The sequence below is a fragment of the Hylobates moloch genome, unplaced genomic scaffold, assembly GCF_009828535.3.
Source record: "Hylobates moloch isolate HMO894 unplaced genomic scaffold, HMol_V3 SCAFFOLD_9, whole genome shotgun sequence".
Taxonomy (NCBI): domain Eukaryota; kingdom Metazoa; phylum Chordata; class Mammalia; order Primates; family Hylobatidae; genus Hylobates; species Hylobates moloch.
In genome coordinates, this window is record NW_026652284.1 from 52,258,009 (window position 1) to 52,277,903 (window position 19,895).

The 19,895-nt window shown below is 39.4% G+C and overlaps 1 protein-coding gene across 8 annotated transcripts in view; it reads right to left on the bottom strand.

Annotated features, from left to right (window-relative positions):
* Positions 1 to 19,895, bottom strand: part of SPIDR (scaffold protein involved in DNA repair) — a 527,842-nt gene that overhangs the window by 332,228 nt on the left and 175,719 nt on the right. For all 8 annotated transcript variants that reach the window (XM_032759828.2, XM_032759824.2, XM_032759835.2 and 5 more), the window contains one exon: positions 9,646 to 9,865. In XM_032759828.2, coding sequence (XP_032615719.1) covers positions 9,646 to 9,865 — 220 coding nt within the window. The remainder of the gene's footprint in view (positions 1 to 9,645; positions 9,866 to 19,895) is intronic.

Sequence of the window (19,895 nt, forward strand, 5' to 3'; positions counted from 1 at the left end):
CTATGCTCTTGGACTTCCCAGCTTCTAGAACCATAAGACAAATGAATTTTTTTCTGTTTTTGAGATAGAGTCTCACTCTGTTACCCAGGCTGCAGTGCAGTAGTGTGATCATGGCTCAATGCAGCCTTGACCTCCTTGGGCTCAGGTGACTCTCCCACCTCAGCCTCCCAAGGAGCTGGGACTACGTGCATGCACCATCGTGCCTGGCTAATTTTTGTATTTTTTGTAGAGATGGGGTTTGCCCAGGCTGCTCACGAACTCCTGGACTCAAGCAATCCACTGCCTGCCTCAGCCTCCCAATGTGTTGGCATTATAGACGTAATCCACTGCACCGGGCTGACAAATTTCTACTGCTTATAAATTACGCAGTCTCAGGTTTTCTTTTATAGCGTCACAAAACAGACTAAGATACACCCCATTGAAAAGTGTCATCTAACTTCACTTCCTCCTCATGTGGAATAAATGACTGCCTTCCTTCTCTTCCTTCCAGTTTTTCAGATTATCCAGATTATCCTCATAGTCTGTATCTTTTCCCTTTTCACACTGCATTAATTTTCTTTCCTACTTATTTCCTTTAAAGACACCCTGTAATTTTGATGGAAAAGACTAAATTCCTTGTTGTACCAACAGGAAGATAATCTCACCCAGTAAACAAACTTTCCATCTTTAGTACTGCTTTGGTCTCCGCAACAGGAGCCAGCAATTTATTTATTTCAAAGAATCTCGTGGCAAATGTAAAACAGGAACCAAAGCAGTTGTGAATGGGCCCATGGACTCTACCTCTGTCCTCTGCCAATTACCACACATGGGTTATACTAAAAACCCAGACAAGCTGACAGAGTTTCTCTTTTGGAATCACAACCTCTCTTGTGTTTTTACTCTAGGCTCTAATTACTGCTGACACCAAAAAACTACCATGGACTGGGCCCCACAAATCGATTCCAAGTCTCCCATTTCAGTACATGGCATGATCATTCACTTGTTTGCTCAAGCCAAAAACTTAGTTGTCTTCCTTGTTTCCTGTCTTTCCTTAAATACCACATCAAACCCATCAGCAAACCCTGTTGCCTCTAACTCCAAAATATATTCCAAATCCACTATTCACCATCATAGTCCAAAGCACCACCTTTTTCCACACTTGAGCTACTCCCACAGCCTCTGAGATGCATTTATTCTGCCCTTCCACCCCCAGTCATCCTCCACAGACTTTAAAGGGTGAATCAGATCATCATGCCTCTCCTGTAAATCTCAGCTTGTTAACACTGCACACAGGGAGGTTCTCCAGATTCACTTTCTGCACTACTGCCTTGGAATTTCCACTTTGTACACAAAGCACTACATATACTCCTGCATATGTCTTACATTAGGCCATTCTGACTTTTTGGTCTTTACTCATGTGGTCTCCCCTACTCCAAATGCCCTCATAGTCTCTCCCCTGCTTCTAACATAGCCCTTTTAGCTCAGATAGGGCATCACCAACTTCAGGAAGCTACCCCTGACACCACATCTCTCGGTCTGTACTCTCCCCAGCACACACACAAACACAGGTGCACACACATATTCTCACACATACACTCACATACATAACCACCCACCCTACTGACCTACCTACTGGTTGTGCTTACCTCCTCAATCCTCTTGCAACCTCTGTACAGATATCTATTACTACACCTACAATGGTCTTTTATAACTTGTTTATATTACTTTTCTCTTCCACCACACTGTGAGCTCCTTAAAGGCAGAAACAATTTGACATTCATGTTGAATGTTGTATTCCCAGGAATTCTAGTACAAGGCTTATTAAAGAATAAGTAAGTAAACATTCAGTAAATCTTTTTAAATGAATATACAAATCAACAAAGTCTCATTCAATTAGGGAGGATAAACAAGGCTGACAACATCTTCATGATGATTTAATACAGTATTAATCATATAGTTACTGAGTGCCTACTATGTTTCAAGTATTATTCTAGGCATTGGGAATACAGTAGTAAAAAAATTTTTGAATTGAATGTTTTAGCCAAAGCAATAAGACATTAATCAGATAAAGAAGCATGAGTATTGGGAAGGAAATAACAAAATTATTATTCTAAGTGATATAACCATAAAAAGAAAAGCTGTCACCAGTAAATAAATATAAGAAAAAGTACAGGCATATCTTGGAGATACTGGAAGTATAGCTGCAGACCACTCCAATAAAGTTATTATCACAATAAAGCAAGCCACATGAATTTTTGTTTCCTATTGCATATAAAAGTTATGTTTACACTATATTATAGCCTATAAGGTGTGCAACAGCATTATATCTAAAAAAAGTGCATACCCTAATCAAAAACACTTTATTGGTAAAAAATGCAGCCTTCAGTAAGTCATAATCTTTTTGCTGAGAGAGGGTCTTGCCTTGATGTTGATTGCTACTGACTGATTGGGGTGGTGGTGTGTGAAGGCTGGAATGGCCGTGGCAGTTTGTTAGAGAACAATGAAGTTTGCTGCATCAATTGACTCTTCCTTTCTAGAAAGATTTCTCTGTAGCATGAGATACTATTTGATGGCATTACTGGAACTTCTTTCAGAATTGCAGTAAATCCTCTCAAACCTGATGCTGCTTTATCAATTAAGTTTATAGAATACTCTAAATTCTTTGTTGTCCTCTCAACAATGTTCACAGCATCTTCACCAGGAATATATTCCATCTAAAGAAACCAGTTTCTGGCCAGGCGCGGTGGCTCATGCCTGTAGTCCCAGCACTTTGGGAGGCTGAGGCGGGCGGATTACCTGAAGTCAGGAGTTGGAGACAAGCCTGGCCAACATGGTAAAACCCCATCTCTACTAAAAATACAAAAATTAGCCAGGTGTGGTGGCACATGCCTGTAATCCCAGCTACTAGGGCAGCTGAGACAGAAGAACTGCTTGAGCCCAGGAGGCGGAGGTTGCAGTGAGCCAAGACTGTGCCACTGCACTTCAGCCTGGCTGACAGAGCAAGACTCTGTCTCAAAAAAACAAAACAAAACAAAAAAAGTTTCTTTGCTCATTCATAAGAACCAACTCCTCATCCATTAAAGTTAGGAGATTTTAGCAATTCAGTCCCATCTTCAGGCTTTACTTCTAATTTGAGTTCTCTTGCTTTTTCCACCACATCTGCAGTTATTTCCTCCACTGAAGTTTTAAACCCCTGAAGTCACTGATAAGGGTTGGCATCAACTTTTTCCATACTCCTGATAATGTTGCTATTTTGACCTCCTCCCATGAATCATGAATGTTCTTAATGGGAGGTAGAATGGTGAGTCCTTTCAGGAAGGTTTTCAATTTACTTTGCCCAGACTCTTGAAAGGTGGCTGGACACAGTGGTTCACGCCTGCAATCCCAGCACTTTGCGAGGCCGAAGTGGGTGGATCACGAGGTCACAAGTTCGAGACCAGCCTGACCAATATGGTGAAACCCTGTCTCTACTAAAAATACAAAAATTAGCCAGGCGTGGTGGCGCATACTTGTAATCCCAGCTACTCAGGAGGCTGAGGCAGGAGAATCACTTGAACCTGGGAGGCAGAGGTTGCAGTGAGCTGAGATTGCACCACTGCACTTCAGCCTGGGCGACAGACTGAGACTCCATCTCAAAAAAAAAAAAAAGGAATCATTATCTGTGGCAGTTATAAGCAAGACTTGAAAGTCAAAATTACCCCTTGATCCACAGGCTGCAGAATGGATGTTGTGTTAGCAGGCATGAAAACAACATTCATCTCCTTGTACATCTAGAGCTCTTGGCTGACTAGGTGTATTGTCAATGAGGGGTAGTATTTTAAAAGAAATTTTTTTTTTCTTAGTAGTAGGTCTCAAAAGTTTGGTTTATTCAGTAAACCATTCTGTAAACAGATGTGCTGTCATCCAGGTTTTATTGTTCCATTTATAGAGCACAAGCAGAGTAGATTTAGCATAATTCTTAAAGACCCTAGCATTTTCAAACTGGTAAATGAACATTGGCTTCAATTTAAAGTCACTAGCTGTATTAGACCTTAATAAAAGAGTCAGCCTGTCCTTGGAAGCTTTGAAGCCAGGCATTGACTTTTCCTTGCCAGCTATGAAAGTCCTAGGTGATATCTTCTTCGAATATAAGGCTGTTTCATCTACACTGAAAATCTGTTGTTTAGTGTAGCCACCTTCATGAATGATCTTAGCTATTCTGGATAATTTGCTGCAGTTTCTCCATCAGCATTTGCTACTTCATCTTGTAATTTTATGTTATGGGGGATCAACTTCTGCTAGCTTCAAATTTTTCTTCTGAAGCTTCCTCACCTCTCTCAGCCTTCAAAGAATTGTAGAAGGTTAGGGTCTTGCTCTGGATTAGGCTTTGGTTTAAGGGAATGTCATGGCTTGTTTGAGCTTCTTTCCAGACAACTCAAACTTTCTCCATATTAGCAATAAGGCAGCTTTTCTTTCTCAGTATTTGTGTGGTCACTGGAATAGCACTTTTAACTTCCTTCAAGAACTTTTTCTTTTCATTCATAACTTGTCTAACTGGCACAAGAAGCCTAACTGGCACAAGAGGCCTAGCTTTTAGCCTATCTTGCCTTTTGACATGCTTTCCTCACTAAGCTTAATCACTTCTAGCTTTTGGTTTAAAGTAAAAGATGTGCAATTCTTCCTTTCATGTGAACACTTAGAGGGCATATTAGGGTGATTAATTGGCCAGATTTCAATACTGTTGTGTCTCATGGAATAGGGAGGTCTGAGGAGAGAAAGTAAGATGGTGGAACATCCGGTCAATGGAGCAGTTAGAGCACACATAGTATTTATCAATTAAGTTTGCCATCCTATATGGCCACGGTTCATGGCACCTCAAAATAATTACAATAGTGATATCAAAGATCACTTATCACGGATCACCATAACAGATAATAATTATGAGAAACTCTGAAATATTGGGATAATTATTCAAATGTGATATAGAGATAGGAGGTGAGCACATGCTGTTAGAAAAATGGCACTGATAGACTTGTTGGATTCAGGGTTGACAAACCTTCAGTTTGTAAAAAGTGCAACATGTGTGAAGTAGTATACAAGCAAAAAAGCACAGTAAAATGAGGTGGGCTATATTCGATGTGACCAGCTGCAGAGACTCTACTATGAGGTTTACAGATGACTTAACAATATCAAGGAGTCAAAGCAGCAACAGCAAAAACAAAAACAAAACACATACCCTTTACTATACTAAAACAATTCCTAAAAGCTACTTTGAAACAATATCTGAAGTACATACCAAACTACATATATAATAATATCTACTACATAGCTGTTTATGATAGTAAAGGAACCAATATGTACCACATCCTGAGAATATGGAAAGTGTTTTAAAAACTGTATCACACTGTGCAGCCATAAAAAAGGTTGAGTGTGGTGTGATGAGAAACTGGCAGCAGCTGAGACAGCTTCAACCTTTACAGGTTACTATGGAAATCATATATCAAAAGGCTCAAAACCCACTGGTATTCTATGACCAATAATTTCTACTTCTAGAAATAATCTAAGAACGAAATCAGAAGGGAGATATGATAAATATTTCACCCAAGCAGTGTTTAAAACAGCTAAAAATAGAAAGCAATCTTAACAATCCTAAATAAGAGGATGTTTAAATTACCACATATCCATATAGTGGAATACTAAGTAGTGACTAAAAAGATGACGATATGAATGGACCAATGGAAGGGTATACTCATGACAATAGGGAAAGTCAGACTTCACTCTTCCAGCATACTGGGATGTGTATTCTGAGGAGAAGCAAAGTATCTGGCACAGGGGATACCAATAAATACTTCTGAATGAATGAGAGGTGTCCTGGTTGTCTCTGGATACACTCTCACACACTTAACCTCTCATCCGCCCTCATTCTGGCATTAGATTTCATGGCTGGATGTAATCAGGCAGATGGTTTCTACCTTCCTCTCTCCCCAATATCATTATAGTAAATTCCTTCATTTGTTTTTTTCTAGTATATCTGTGTTCAAGTGGTGAGATGTTTCTTTGGAATCATTATAAAGCTTTCAGTTTGCCTGAATAGTAAAAGCTGTTTATTCATTAGTTAATAAATGTTGAAACTATGGGACATGAGATTCATTATACTATTTTATTTTTATATGTCTGAAATTATATAGATTAATGCATTTTTTAAAAGTTGGTTACTATTATATAATTCTATGACTATTTCATAATGCAATTAATTGGAGGCAAGACATTTTACTTCTATCTTTATTTTCAGATTGCCACAGGCAAAGCTGCATTACACCTCGTTGGAATCCAATGAGAATTTACTAGGTAATATCTACAGAGGGCTCTGAGCTCCTCGGGGTAAGCAGCCATTGTACCTAAACTCATATTTATTACTACAGGACCAACAGGAGTATCTAAAGTCTATTGATTCTTTTAAAAAACTGTGCCCATGTTAAAAAAACAGTTTAAATGAACACAGAAGGGTGCTAGTGGGAAAAGGACAGCCAGCCCACAAGGAAAAATACATTCACTATTATTTCTCAAGTTTCCATAGAAAAAGAAAAAGACTAGCCCTACAAAAAATTATTTTGGTTTTCTTTCATTAAGTATGAGGTGTTTTTTTTTTTTTTTTTTTGGAGACAGGGTCTTGCTCTGTCACCCAGGCTGGAATGCAGTGGTGCCATCTCGGCTCCCTGAAACCTCCACCTCCCGGGCTCAAGCGATTCTCTCACCTTCGCCTCCCGAGTAGCTGGGACCACAGGCACGCACCACCCATACCCAGCTAATTTTTGTATTTTTAGTAGAGATGGGGTTTCGCCGTGTTGGCCAGGCTGGTCTCGAACTCCTGACCTCAAATGATCCGCCTGCCTTGGCCTCCTAAACTGCTGGGACTACAGGCGTGAACTAACGCACCCAGCCTCTTCTATTTTCTTAAGTATTATATGCTGAATACAGGCAAATAATCTCTTGACAGCCCACAGGCATTCCTGTGGAGAGTAACACCCAGGGGTTGTTTGGTAAGATCCAGACCTACAAACATTCCAAAGTCTAATGATAATAACTCATTTACTTGTAAAGTCTAAGGAGTCAGTGGGATTTAGAAATTCTTGGTCATATAAATCTTTGTAGATAATCCTGATCTAATTTTACTTCTCATAAGCCCAAGAAAATGTCCTACATTTAAAGCCTCTAAAACATCTTCCCTGAAGAAAAATAATCATATTTAGGTATTAAAAAAACAAGGTCATTTAATAAATGCATTTTAAAACATATAAAGGTGTGCCAAAAAAATTAGAAGTTGAGAAGGGACCAGGCCTGGTGGCTCAGGCCTATAATCCCAGAACTTTGGGAGGCCAATGTGGGAGGACTGCTTGAGGCCAGGAGTTTGAGACCAGCCTAGGCAACATAGCAAGACTCTGTCTCTACAAAAAATGGAAAAAGAAAAAAAGAATTTAAAAAGCTGAGGAGGGAGGAGACTTTTTAAAAATAATAACAATAAAAGACTCTGCCACCACAAATGAACTTCGACACTAATGAAAGAGCTAAATTCCACAAGGGAGTAAAACTGAGAGGTGAACAAAGGAGATCCGAATGAGGACAGATTTCTGAAGGAGGGAAGACAGGTTGAGGGTAAGAGATGCTGATAGAAGTCCTGTGCTGCTATGCACTCCATGAACACGGAGAGGGGAGCATCACATCAGAACCCTGCCAGACACTACCTTTAAAGCCCTACTCCATGAATGCAGAGATTAACCTACCCTAAAAAACCTATCAATCTCTTTTTAATCCAGTAAGTTAAACCTAAAGTTATTATAGGAAAATAGGCAGGATTACATAACTTACATATAGATTATGTATAGTCACTGGGATGTGTTAAATACATAATTGAATATTTAAGAATTAAAAAATGCTGGAAGATTATACTCCAAATTGTTAACAGCGGTCATCTAGAATGAGTGTGATTAATTGAAGAGGTGAGGGTAAGAAGATTCACTTTCTAAGTTATATATTTCTGAATTGTTTTAACTTTTACAATGAATATTTGAAAATAAATGTTTAAGGCAAATATTTAAAGCAAAAAGGAAAGGAAGCAATTATTAGGAGGAAAGTTCTAAAAATTAAGCTTAATGAGATGTGAGTTTGTCCTAGCAGTTATTAAAACACCATATAAAACTATAGTAATTGAAATAGTATAATACTAGCATGTACAAATACAGTTACATTAAAAGAGTAAATAGCCCAAATATATATAGGTATTTAGTACATGATAAAGGCAGCCTTAAAATTGTATGAAGAAAAAACAGAATCTTCAATAAATAACGTTGGGACTCCTGGTGGCCATTTGGAAAAAAAAAAAATTGCATTCACTACCTCACATATTACACATAAAGATAAATTCCAGGAGTGTCAAAAGATTTAAATATAAAAATTTTTAAATCCCTGAAAGTCTTAGAATAAAACATAGAATAACTTTTACACCTCATAGTAAGGAAAACCTTTCTATCTATGATACAAAACCCAGAAGCTATAAAAGATGGGCAAAATCAACCACAGAAAAATAGAAAAGTTCTGCTCATCAAAAACAAAGCAACAAAACAAACCCCTGCCCCCTAAAAACATCAAAAGTCAAATGATAAATGGGGAACGAACTAACTGCAATGTATATGACTGACAAGGCGCTACTTTTTTTTTTTGATCATTTATAAAAAGATGGTGGAAATCACTAGGATCAAGAGTCTAAGAGAAGAAAGGTCAAAAGCTATCAATGGACATAAAATGAAATACAAGTGATTCTTAAACATGGAGAAAAATGCCTAAGCCCATTTTATATAAGAGAAATACAAATTAAAATGATAAACATCATATTTCCAATTTTTAACTTGGTCTAGATCAACAAAGTAGGTTTGTAAAGGAGAAGAAAAAGGCACTTCAGGCATTGCCAGTGGGAACGTAAAATGGTGCCATTTGACAAAGTCTGCTAAAATTAAAGAGGCACTGATCCAGCAATAATACTTATAAAAATTTATCCTATAGCCCTTCCTCATACATATAAAATGAAAACTTATAAAAAATTACCAACAAATTAATATTTAGCTCTTAAAACAAGGCTGCTCAAACTTTTCCTCAAAAGTAGTATGATTTTCTTCTATTCATGGTAAAAATCAATATCCCACTGCAAAAGACAACAAACATAGCATCCTTTAAAATAATTTCTGATCCAATAATGACCATTTTTGCTCCTGCAATTCAAACACTAGTATATCTTAATTCATGCTTTTTATCCTCCCCTCTCAAGTGACTAAGAAATATTTAATTAATGTGTTACCCTATTGTCACATAATGCCTGTTAACAAAATTATTTTTCTAAGAAATATAAAAACAAAAACAGCCAGATCTTATAACACATCACTTGGGCAAGAATCTTAATATGGTTGTTTCCTCAACCCTCTCACCCCAAATTATCAGAAATATGCTGACAGAACTAGAAACGAGCTATCAGAGACAATCCAGTGCTTCTCTGACAGAAAACCCACGTCCAATCCTGGCTCTCTTCCTCTGGCATTGCTCTATGATAAACTGACAAAAATGTAACTGATAAAAATGTCTTTTCTTATGAGGCTGACTCACAGTTGGTGACTGCTGGATTAAGTTCTGCGCACTCACCAGGGAGGGAAGATCCGGACAATGTCCTGGGGACGGCCCCTGAGGTAGCCTGCAGTCTCCTTGGTGAAGAGAACTTTCAGGCCAGCTCCAGGCCTGGAGGCCACACTTCGGGAGGGGCTGGTGGCTGGTGACCCCGATAACTGCTCACACATGGCAACTTGCATGGCACATTCCTCGTGCAGCTCTAAAATTTTCACAGTTAATACACCGGATTTTCTACCTAGAAGTTGAAGAAAAGAACAAAGCAAAAATGAAGTCAAAAGACAGATGATTCAAGCGTGACTAAAGCATCATGAAGAAAAGATCCACATGCAGATAGCACTCTTCACCTGGAGAAAATGGTCTCCACATTTCGCAAAGTAAAACAGACACTCTACCATGCTCACTATAACATTTTTCTTTCATCAAAATAGGCCTGCATGTTGCATTTAATACACGGATTTTAAGCAACATAAAATAAACAGTCTTCTGTCATGAAGAAATAGTCCTGTATAAATAGAAACCTTAGACCCATCATTTTAAGGAGCACGCCTTTTACTCTAAGTCTCAAATCCTTTGATGACCACACGGAGAATATGGCCACTGTGGATTCTTCTTCTTCTTAAGGATGGACCCTCCTCTTTATTATCTGTTTTGATTCTCTGCTTTGAAATCAAGTATGTTACTAGCTGGCTGTAACTGTCCCAATGATCAGAAAGGCTAACAGTTGAAGAGTTATGTGGACTGCTGGGTATTAGAGCTCTAGATTGAAATGGGTGGAATTTGATCTGGATTCAAGTACTGGTTTCCTTATTAAGTTGGCCAAGTTCCATGGCATTCAATTGTTCAATTTTCTTATGTGTAAAATGGAGATCCTGCCACCTGCCCCAGGAAACATTTGTTCAGATTAAATGAGATAACTGAAGTTGATAGTGTGCATAGCCTATACCCCAGAAATCTTAGGTAGGTACCCAGAAACTGTCGGATGCACCAGTATACCTAAACAAGGATATACATCTCAGCGTTGTTTATAAGAGTAGAAAACTGCACCCAGCATAAATCAGAAAGACGGGTAAACCATGGTGTGTTCATACAACAGAATACTGTACGGCACTTAAAACGAGGTGAACTAGACGTCGAAGAATCAGATGGAGAGGTCTCGAGAAATGAAAGGGGATAAACAGGATATATAGAGTATGACATCTGTAATGTAATTTTAAAAAGCACAGAAATCAATGTTTATGAATACAAGATAAGTATAAAATATAAATAGAAGGATTCACAGAAAAGTCATGAAAGCCACTGTCTCTAAGCAGAGAGAAAGAGGAGTATGACTCAGGAGGGGAACCCAGAGGGTTTCAAATTTATATATCATATTGTTTCTATTATAAAAGTATGGGAAACAAAAAAAAAGACAAAGGATTGACATGTGTTACTAATTCTAGGCAGTGAGTATGCTTATGTGTTTCTATTACTCTCTGTGCTTTTTAATTAAAAAAATTTAAAAAATACATAAATTGAGAACAACAAAAATGAAGGGTACAACATACTGCCTTGTTAATAACAGATACTCACTAATATGAGTTTCTCTACCACTTCAGCCAACTGGTTAATAGTGAATAGTAAAAATTAATATTTAGACGGTGGTAAGATTTTAATCATGTATTTCTTTCTCCCTCTCACTTTTTCTTCATTCATTTCCCATTCAATCCCAAATTTTTCATCTCTTCCTTTATCTAGGTGTCCATGGCACATGCCCATATACTGGGCCCTGGGCCACCTTGCCTCCCCTGAGCACTGTCTTGGACAACTATTTCTTAAGGCAACTATTTCTGGGCACTGTCTTGGACAACTATTTCTTAAGGCAAGAAAACAGAATGGGGGAAGGATATGAATAAGCACAATGTACAAGCAGCATATAACGAGCTTCTGCTGGTCACTCCAGGGGAGGGAACAGAGGAATGAAACCAACTTGTAAAGAAAGGCACTAAGAAGTGAACACACAGATGCTTCGCCACAACAGGCGTTTTGTTAATAAAAAGTAGCTCATCTTCAATTGGTAAATTGGAAAAGAAATCAGGATAATGCAGAGGTCACTTCAGTCCACAAAATTTTTTTCCTCAGCAGGGCAGCCAGAGCAGTGTGTACAGAATTAGAGTCTTCAGAAGCAAAGGGAAAAGCCCTAGACTGAGGAGCTACAGCGGCCACAGGAGCAGTTTGAGACACAATTTAAGAATTTTTAAAACTTGTACTGATACTCAACTCAGGGCTCATTCCCAGCAATGCACAGGCCTGAAGCCTCCCCTGTCTCCCACTGACAGCAGCAGCTGTCAAGGCTCCATGGCCACTTCTGCTCTCAAGCACCCAGGGGTCTGCTCAAGTTCAAGTGTGCCAGCTGAGCACAGGCTCTTGGTTCTGCGCACTGTGGCAGCCCCCAGCCATGCTCAGCTGCCTGCCCAAGCAGCATAAGCTCTCTTCAGAAACTAATTCTTGTCTTGGGCAACTCAAGGCCCCATAGACCCTGACAGATTTTATAAATGCAGGCTATTATAGAAATACATAAATAGTATTACAGAAGAAATACTTACGTACCTAAGATGAATCATACTGCCTGACTACAGTTTCTTCAAAGATTTCTATGATAAAATCTTGACAATATTCCAGTAACCATTAATTTTGATCAAGATCTATAGCACCAAATAACTTGCAGAATAACATTTTATGATGTCGGCTATCACTGCAGTGCTGCACGCAGCAGCTCATGTGGTGACTAAATAGGCCTTGGAAGCAATACTGAGCGGCGCTCCCATGGCTGTGACACTAGGTCAGGGACAGGGCTACCCTTTACACTGAGCATTCTAAAGCTCTTTCTACAAAACATCCTCCAGGGCCTTCCTTCCCAGAAGAAAATAAAGCAGGGTAAGCTCCTCCTTGTCTGAGAGAGAAAAAAGCAAGGGACAACTTATACCAAAAATGTGCTTGAGGCAAGCTTTTATTTTATTTTTAGAGACAGGGTCTTGTTCTGTTGCCCAGGCTGGAGTACAATGGTATGACCTTGGCTTACTGCAGCCTCAATAACCTGGGCTCAAGGGATCCTCCCACCTCAGCCTCTCAAGTAGCTGGGGTGACAGGCTTGCACCACCATAACATCCAGCTAATTTTCTTATTTTTTTGTAGAGACAGGGTCTCACTTTATTGCCCAGGTTGGTCTTGAAGTCCTCGGCTAAGTGATCTTCCTGCCTCAGCCTCTCAAAGTGCTGGGATTACAGGTGAGAGCCACCATGCCTGGCAGAAGCAAGCTTTTAATCCAAGCAGGGGATATACTCATTTTACAAACAAACAACGTTTTGCAATTAGATAACTAGTACATAAAAGGCCATTTTAGTGGTACCAGGCAACATTTTCCATAACTGCTACAAGACAGCCAAAATATCACCTTGTCCAGGAAGTGTTTTCTGAATCCCAGCCAGAAGCAACTATTCCTTCCCTTGAAAATCCCCTAATACTTTATCTCTCTTATAAGAGTGTCCTCAGTTTTAAATGGACACAGTAGCAGCTACCCCAAGAGCACTACAATCACAGGTGCAAACACAGCAAATGTACCATGAAGTGCCTGGCCATGCAAGGATGGCAGCCACTGTCACCGCCATCAGCTCTTCAAGGCATTTTCAAGGCCATTCTCATACTTGATCCACAACAACCCTATGAAATAGGTAAGGAACATATTAATCTCCCTTTGTGGCAGATGAGAAAACTGAAAAACAAAGCTAGCTACTCACGTGACTTTCTCAAGAACAGAGAGGATGACTGGCAGGTCTAATCCCAGTAATCAAATATCCTTACAAGCCAAGGACCAAAATATCTCTCAGATAAATGCCAGTTAAGAATAGGAAATTGTGATAGATGGGGCTTTTTCCCCCTACTTCATTAAGCTAAGACATAGGGCTTGTTTAAAATGCAAAGACAGACAATGCTTCAGGTTGAGAAACGGACTCTGAGGCCTATTGCTGTGGCTGGACACAGTGAGGGTTTCAACAGAACTTGCACTGAAAAAGAAGGTAACTTGTCAAGTGCTAATCGTCAAAGAGAAAGTGCCATAAAAATCAAATGGAGACCACAAATACTAATATACAATAGCAAAGATGTTAAACGATTAAGAAACAGGAACAGAAAGATTCAATGAAGAAGATACACCAAGAGATCTATCCATGCATATGCCTAGCAGATGAAACAGAATTCTTAGTTAAAAATGGACAGTATTTAACTTAAAGAATAACAACATTTGCTGAACAACTGCATGAATTCGTTATTTAATCAGATAACTGCTCTTTGAAAAGTCTTTCATTTTAAACAACCAAGAGGCCACACACACACACACACACACACACACACGAATCTGAGCAAATGACTGAGCATGGTGGCTCACACCTGTAACCCCAGCACTTTGGGAGGCCAGGGCGGGAGGACAGCTTGAGGCCAGGAGTTCAAGACCAGCCTGAGCAGCACAGTGAGACCCCCCCCAGCTTTACAAAAATAAAAATACAAAAATGAGTCAGGCACAGTGGAGTATACTGTAGTTTCAGCTACTTGAGAGGCTGAGGCAGGAGGTTATCTTGAGCCCAGGAATTGGAGGTTATAGTAAGCTATGATCACACACTGCACTAACTGGCCTCCCTAGTCAAGTACCTGACTCACAGAGTGAGACCGTGTCTCTCAAAAAAAAAGAAAAAAAGAAACACAAAACAATAAATTGAGCAAATGATAGAATAACAAAATATGTCTGTGACTACTGAGTTAAATGCCTTTTTTGTTGTTGTTGAAATATACAGGTAGTCAGGGTCCAATTATACTCACGTCGACTCAAGTCTTCCTAAGTAGGTTATATTGAATTAATATATGAGTATAACAAATAACTATACAAGACAGGACAAAGTGAAGCAAGTTAGTATGAGGGGAGAGATACTGAAATTATTCTCCAATAGAGGGAAGGAACACCTGTAAGTCTAACAGAAATACTTTTCATAACATAATTGTTGCCACTAATGTTAAGTTGTCCATTTTCCAAACACTGACCACATGGTAATTTGGAATTTTCCTCCTACGTTATTGCTCTGTCTCTCTTTATCTTCAGAGATATCCCAAAAGGCTAGCCTACCCAGTTATCTTGCTCTAAAACATATGTTCTAGTATTCCCTGAAATTGGTACTTTTGTCTTCTTCAGGTCAATTCATCAAGTGTCCACCGCTCCTTTTCCCTCTCACTCTCACCCAGCATGCGAGCGTGCAGACACACACACACACACACACACACACACACACACACACACACACACACAGTATCATCAGCAAGCACCAGGGGTCAGGGATGGACATCAGGGGGTTTTAAAGTCCATCTGCTTCCCATGTGGACAGGACCTCTGTCTTTAATAAACACTCTGACACTGGTTACCACCAGCTGTGATGATAATAATTCATCTTGCTGCACTCACTCCAAACTACCATGCTATATATTCAGTGTACATTTTACTATTTTTGAAATAGTATTTTATAGCTTTCCCCCCAAAGTAATACATGTATCCATTACTAAAATGGTTTTATTTGGGGTGTTTCTGTTAGTTACTTGTGAAGTTTGGTATCTTTAACGAACTCTATATGCCCTCTTTTACTGACTTCTCATAGCATTTTGGGGCTCCTAGCATTGTAAAATGAAGAAGGGTGTATACCCTGCTCTATGTTTTTCCTCCCCAACATGCTACACAATTTTAATTCCACATAATTCCACTTTCATTGTCAAGGTTAATGTTCACAGTATATCCTATACCTATGCCAAATCTCCATGCTCCAGCCATAGTCTGACTCCAAGAGTTAACAAATAATCAACAAATTTACATTAGCACAATTATACAAACAAAATTCAATATTTGACCAGGGTCTTAGGATTGCATTTAAATGAGAATATCTCAGACTTAGGTCAAATGATTTGACTGTAATAATTCTTATGATCATTTAGGCCTTCCAAATACCAAACAGAAAAAGGACTATCATTCTGGTGGCCCCAGCATACCCATTAGTAGTCTTAGCTTTCCCCAAAAGTTCACCACAGCTTTTTAGAGAACAGCCCATTCATGTTCTGCCTAGGACTAAATGTGGTCAGCTGGAGCCTAGGGAGGGAAAAAGAAGATCGAATCAGTTCAGAATGATGAAGCAGGGAAGAAACAGCTCTTCTATCTTCAGATGTGTGAACCAGGGTGTTTCCTCTGGGTGTGATGGGAAGCCAGCAGGGAAGTCAAATATGAGCCGTGTTGAGACTAGACTGAAGAGGACAAGGGATTAAGTAGGGAAGCTAGTTAGGAGGGTCTGCAGCAATCCAGGATGGATGATGGTGTCTGGGATCTAGGGAGTGACAGGAGTGGTAAGAAATGGGTCAGATTCTAGATATTCTTTGAAGGTAGAGCCAATAGGACTTGTTAATGGACTAGGAGTGAATATGAGACAGAGTACAAGAATGACTCCAGTGTTTTTGGCCTGAGCAAGAATAAGAACAGAATTAACATTTACTGAAACAGTAAAGATTTCTAGACAAATGTGTTTCTTTTCTGGGAGGTGCAGGTAGTATGAGAATACCGGTATCAAGACATAAGTTTTTAATACATTAAGACTGAGATGCCTCTTAGTTACTACAATAGTCTGGCACTAACTAACCTCCCAGTCTAGTACCTGATTCTTCCAACCTACTCTTCATAAGGCCCACCTGAATGGCATTCTTAAATGTAGATGTAATGATAGCCACCCTGACTGGGTTAAATCCAAACTACTTGCCATTGTATGGAAAGTCCTTTGTTACCTGTTACTTCTTATCACTCTAGTCTCAAATTCCGTAGCTTCCTTCAAACAATTTAAAATTATTTCTATGACAAGGTGAAAAATAAGCAATTGTGCATTAAGACAGTTCCATCACTGTCTCCCTGGTGAGCTTCTCCCTGGGCATGCCTCTCCTTTCCACTCTGCAGTTTATCATTTCTCTTCATGTTATCACTGTACGTCTTGTTTATACCTCTGATTTAAAAAAGTAAACAATTTCATCTATTAAACCATGAACTCTGTGTTGCGCCTGGATCAGTACCAATAAATATGTAAGAAATGAATGAATCCTAATACAAACTGATGTAAAGCATGTGGGGGACTCTGTTTCCAGTCTTGATTTCACTGCTAACCATGATGCTCCTGACCCGTCTCCCCTTCATCTCAACTGCACTTTGCGTGTACCCAGAGAATACAAATTAAACTATGACTCAAATGATGCTCCAAAGAGAAAAACAAATAATACATTCCAAAATCAGATCCAAATGACGTTTTACCTATTCACTGTATTGTACACCATTTTTTCATTAACATGCACTAAAAACTTAATTGTATTTACTTGTTTATATTGTTTTTTCTTTTGAGAAGTTACAACCACACCTAATTTTACCAATGATTCTCAAACACATAGCACTGATATGCTCCCATAAGTATTCAGTAAGTAAATACCTGTTAAATTATTGATTGTGTTATTAATGATTGGTAAACCAAAATTCTAATTTCTGAGTAAATCTTATAAGATGCCATCAGATTCATTTCACAGATAACTTCAGGATAAAATTCATAAAGCTGTAAGCAAGAGATCCTGATTACAGTATCTAAAACAACAAATTCTGAAGAAATTCACACATTTATCCTATAAACAGCACAATTCATTTTTGTTTAAAATGCATGCTCTCCCATAAAATTTAAAGTCATCTGGCAATGATGAATAGACACATTTCTTTACCACAACTGCTTACTAAACTGTAAACAATTGTGCTTTCACTTCTTGATTCCACATTTTTTGCCTTTTCACCAGTTTAAAATATTCTTCTCCAAAAGCCACAATTATTCTAAGCATGAAACAGAAATCTGAAACCCAACTCTTAAAAAAAACCCAAAAACAAAAAAGTAGACAAGACTGACCAGGCGATCAGAATGTTTTCACAATCCCCAGTGATGAGAGCAGTCAAAGCCTAGCTGAGCACCTCGGCCTCCAGGGTCACAGTGTCACAGTGACCCCACCTCCCACTGGGCATGTCGCTGTGACTCATTCTGTAGGAATAGCCTGTTCGGAAGGTGAGTGGGCAATGAAATGTCCAATTTTAAAAGAAATTCCACGTAAGAATAAAGCATACAAAGGCTCTAGAAAAGCAACAGATCCCTAAGCGAAGTTAAGCCAGACAACAGGGGTGTGTTATAGATTGAATGTTGGTGTCCCCTCAAAATTCCTATGTTGAAGTCCTAATCTTCAGTCTGGTTGTATTTGGAGATGCGGGCTCCAAGGAAGTAATTGAGGTTAAATGAGGTCATAAGGGTAGCCTGATCTGACAGGCTTAGTCTCCTCCTAAGAGACTGGAGGACTTGTTTTTTCCATGCACACACACGGGAAAGGCTCTGTGAGCACACAGCAAGAAGGTGACTGCCTAAAACCAGTAAGAGGGCTCTCACCAGGACTCCACCATGCTGCGCCCTGGCTACCAGCCTCCAGCACTGTGAGAAAGAACTGTCTGCTCTTTACGTCACAGTCTGTGGGATTTTGTGATGGCAGCCTGAGCTGAGACAGGAGAATGCGATACATACAGGACCGCCCAACACACACACTGACACTGATGACCAGCCATGTCTTCCACTCTGAGTATCCAGAATACGAGTTCTTCTTTCTTGAAAACTTCTTCATTTAAAACACCTTATTTCATACAACTATAGATGATAATTTTGGCTCAGAAAATAGGATTAAAATGGTGTCCAGTAATCACACTGAAAACAACTTTTAAAAGGTCATATGGCTAATGACAAAGTACAGAAATAGATATTTATTTAAGTACTTCTATTTTTATAAATGTGGCATCAACTGAGAAACAAATGTGTTGGGAAAAACTGCAAGAATCCAATGTTAAAATAGCAAGTTACTAATTATGGGTGGTCACTATAATCTTCCTAAACCTACCTTTAAACCATCCCGAGGAATGCCAGGAGCACGTGGGCATCCGGCCTCTCTACCACGAGGCCAACACACTGAATCTCTGTAGCACCAAGAGTTGAAAATATGCTTACTAATGAACTGACAGAATCCAGGGCGTCCCCACTGTCACTTTATCCTTGATTCTTAAACTCCAACATCAATCCGGCCCCTGCCATAATGACTATCGATAAAGGACGTTCTAATGAACAACTTCTAATTCATCCTAAGTTGGGTGGAAACAGGCAAAACCTATGTTGAGCCAGAATAAGGCATGTCCAAATGGAGCATGGCAAATTCATAACCCCTAGATACAAGGAGGTGTTTATGTCTTGCTGCCATCTTCCCATGGCATTTCAACAAATGGGTAGGGAAGAGAAGAAAAAGGAGAAGAGAAATTAGCTTAAGGATTAAAATAGATAATGTAGTAACAAAAACACAGAGCAACCATTACCGTGAAGTGCCTCTCCAGAAAGGTGTGCAGAAGACTAGAGAGCGCCACTGCTGGGAAGGCTCACCAGCGTCAGACACAAAAGACGCAAAAGTTAAAAGACACAAAGTAAAAAGCACTCTGAGAGAGACTTTCACATGGGAATAACAGACAAGGCAGGGGAAAACAGCGATACCAAATTTAAAAAGTGGAAATAACCCAAGGTTTAACAAAGTCACCCTCTGTCAGTAAAAAAACTGCAGCACAGATGAAGTAACCCACATAGGTCTTCAGCCCCGGCCAAGTTTGGACCAGAACCAACACTGCCTGATGAGGGCTATTTCTGCACTCTGATGCCATGTTGTAACATTTTTAAATTACTGGGCATGGCTCAGGGATGCCCTATACATCTTTGTAGCTCTTTGTGCAGCTCTTATTTGCTTATATTTTGGGGAATTAACTGTATTAACTACAGGATACTGGAAGTATAGTTACAAACAAACCATTAAGAGATAAAAGTGCATGTCTTAGGCCTGGTGCCTAGCTTATCCCATGAAAGCCACGGCTTTGACCCATGGAGATATTGCGTGCTGTGCACACGGAGGTGGGGGGCCACAGAAAGGGGGCAGTGAGACATGAGTCCAAGGCAGCTAGGCTGAGTGTGTGACAAAGAATGTCACACAAAAGAGTTTACAGGTAATGAAGCTTTGTCCCATGGACACTGGGCAGTCAATGAAAACATCTTAAAACAGGAGGGTAATAGTATCAGTTTTGCCTCCTAGGATGATAATCCTGATAGGGTGAACACAAGGGAAGG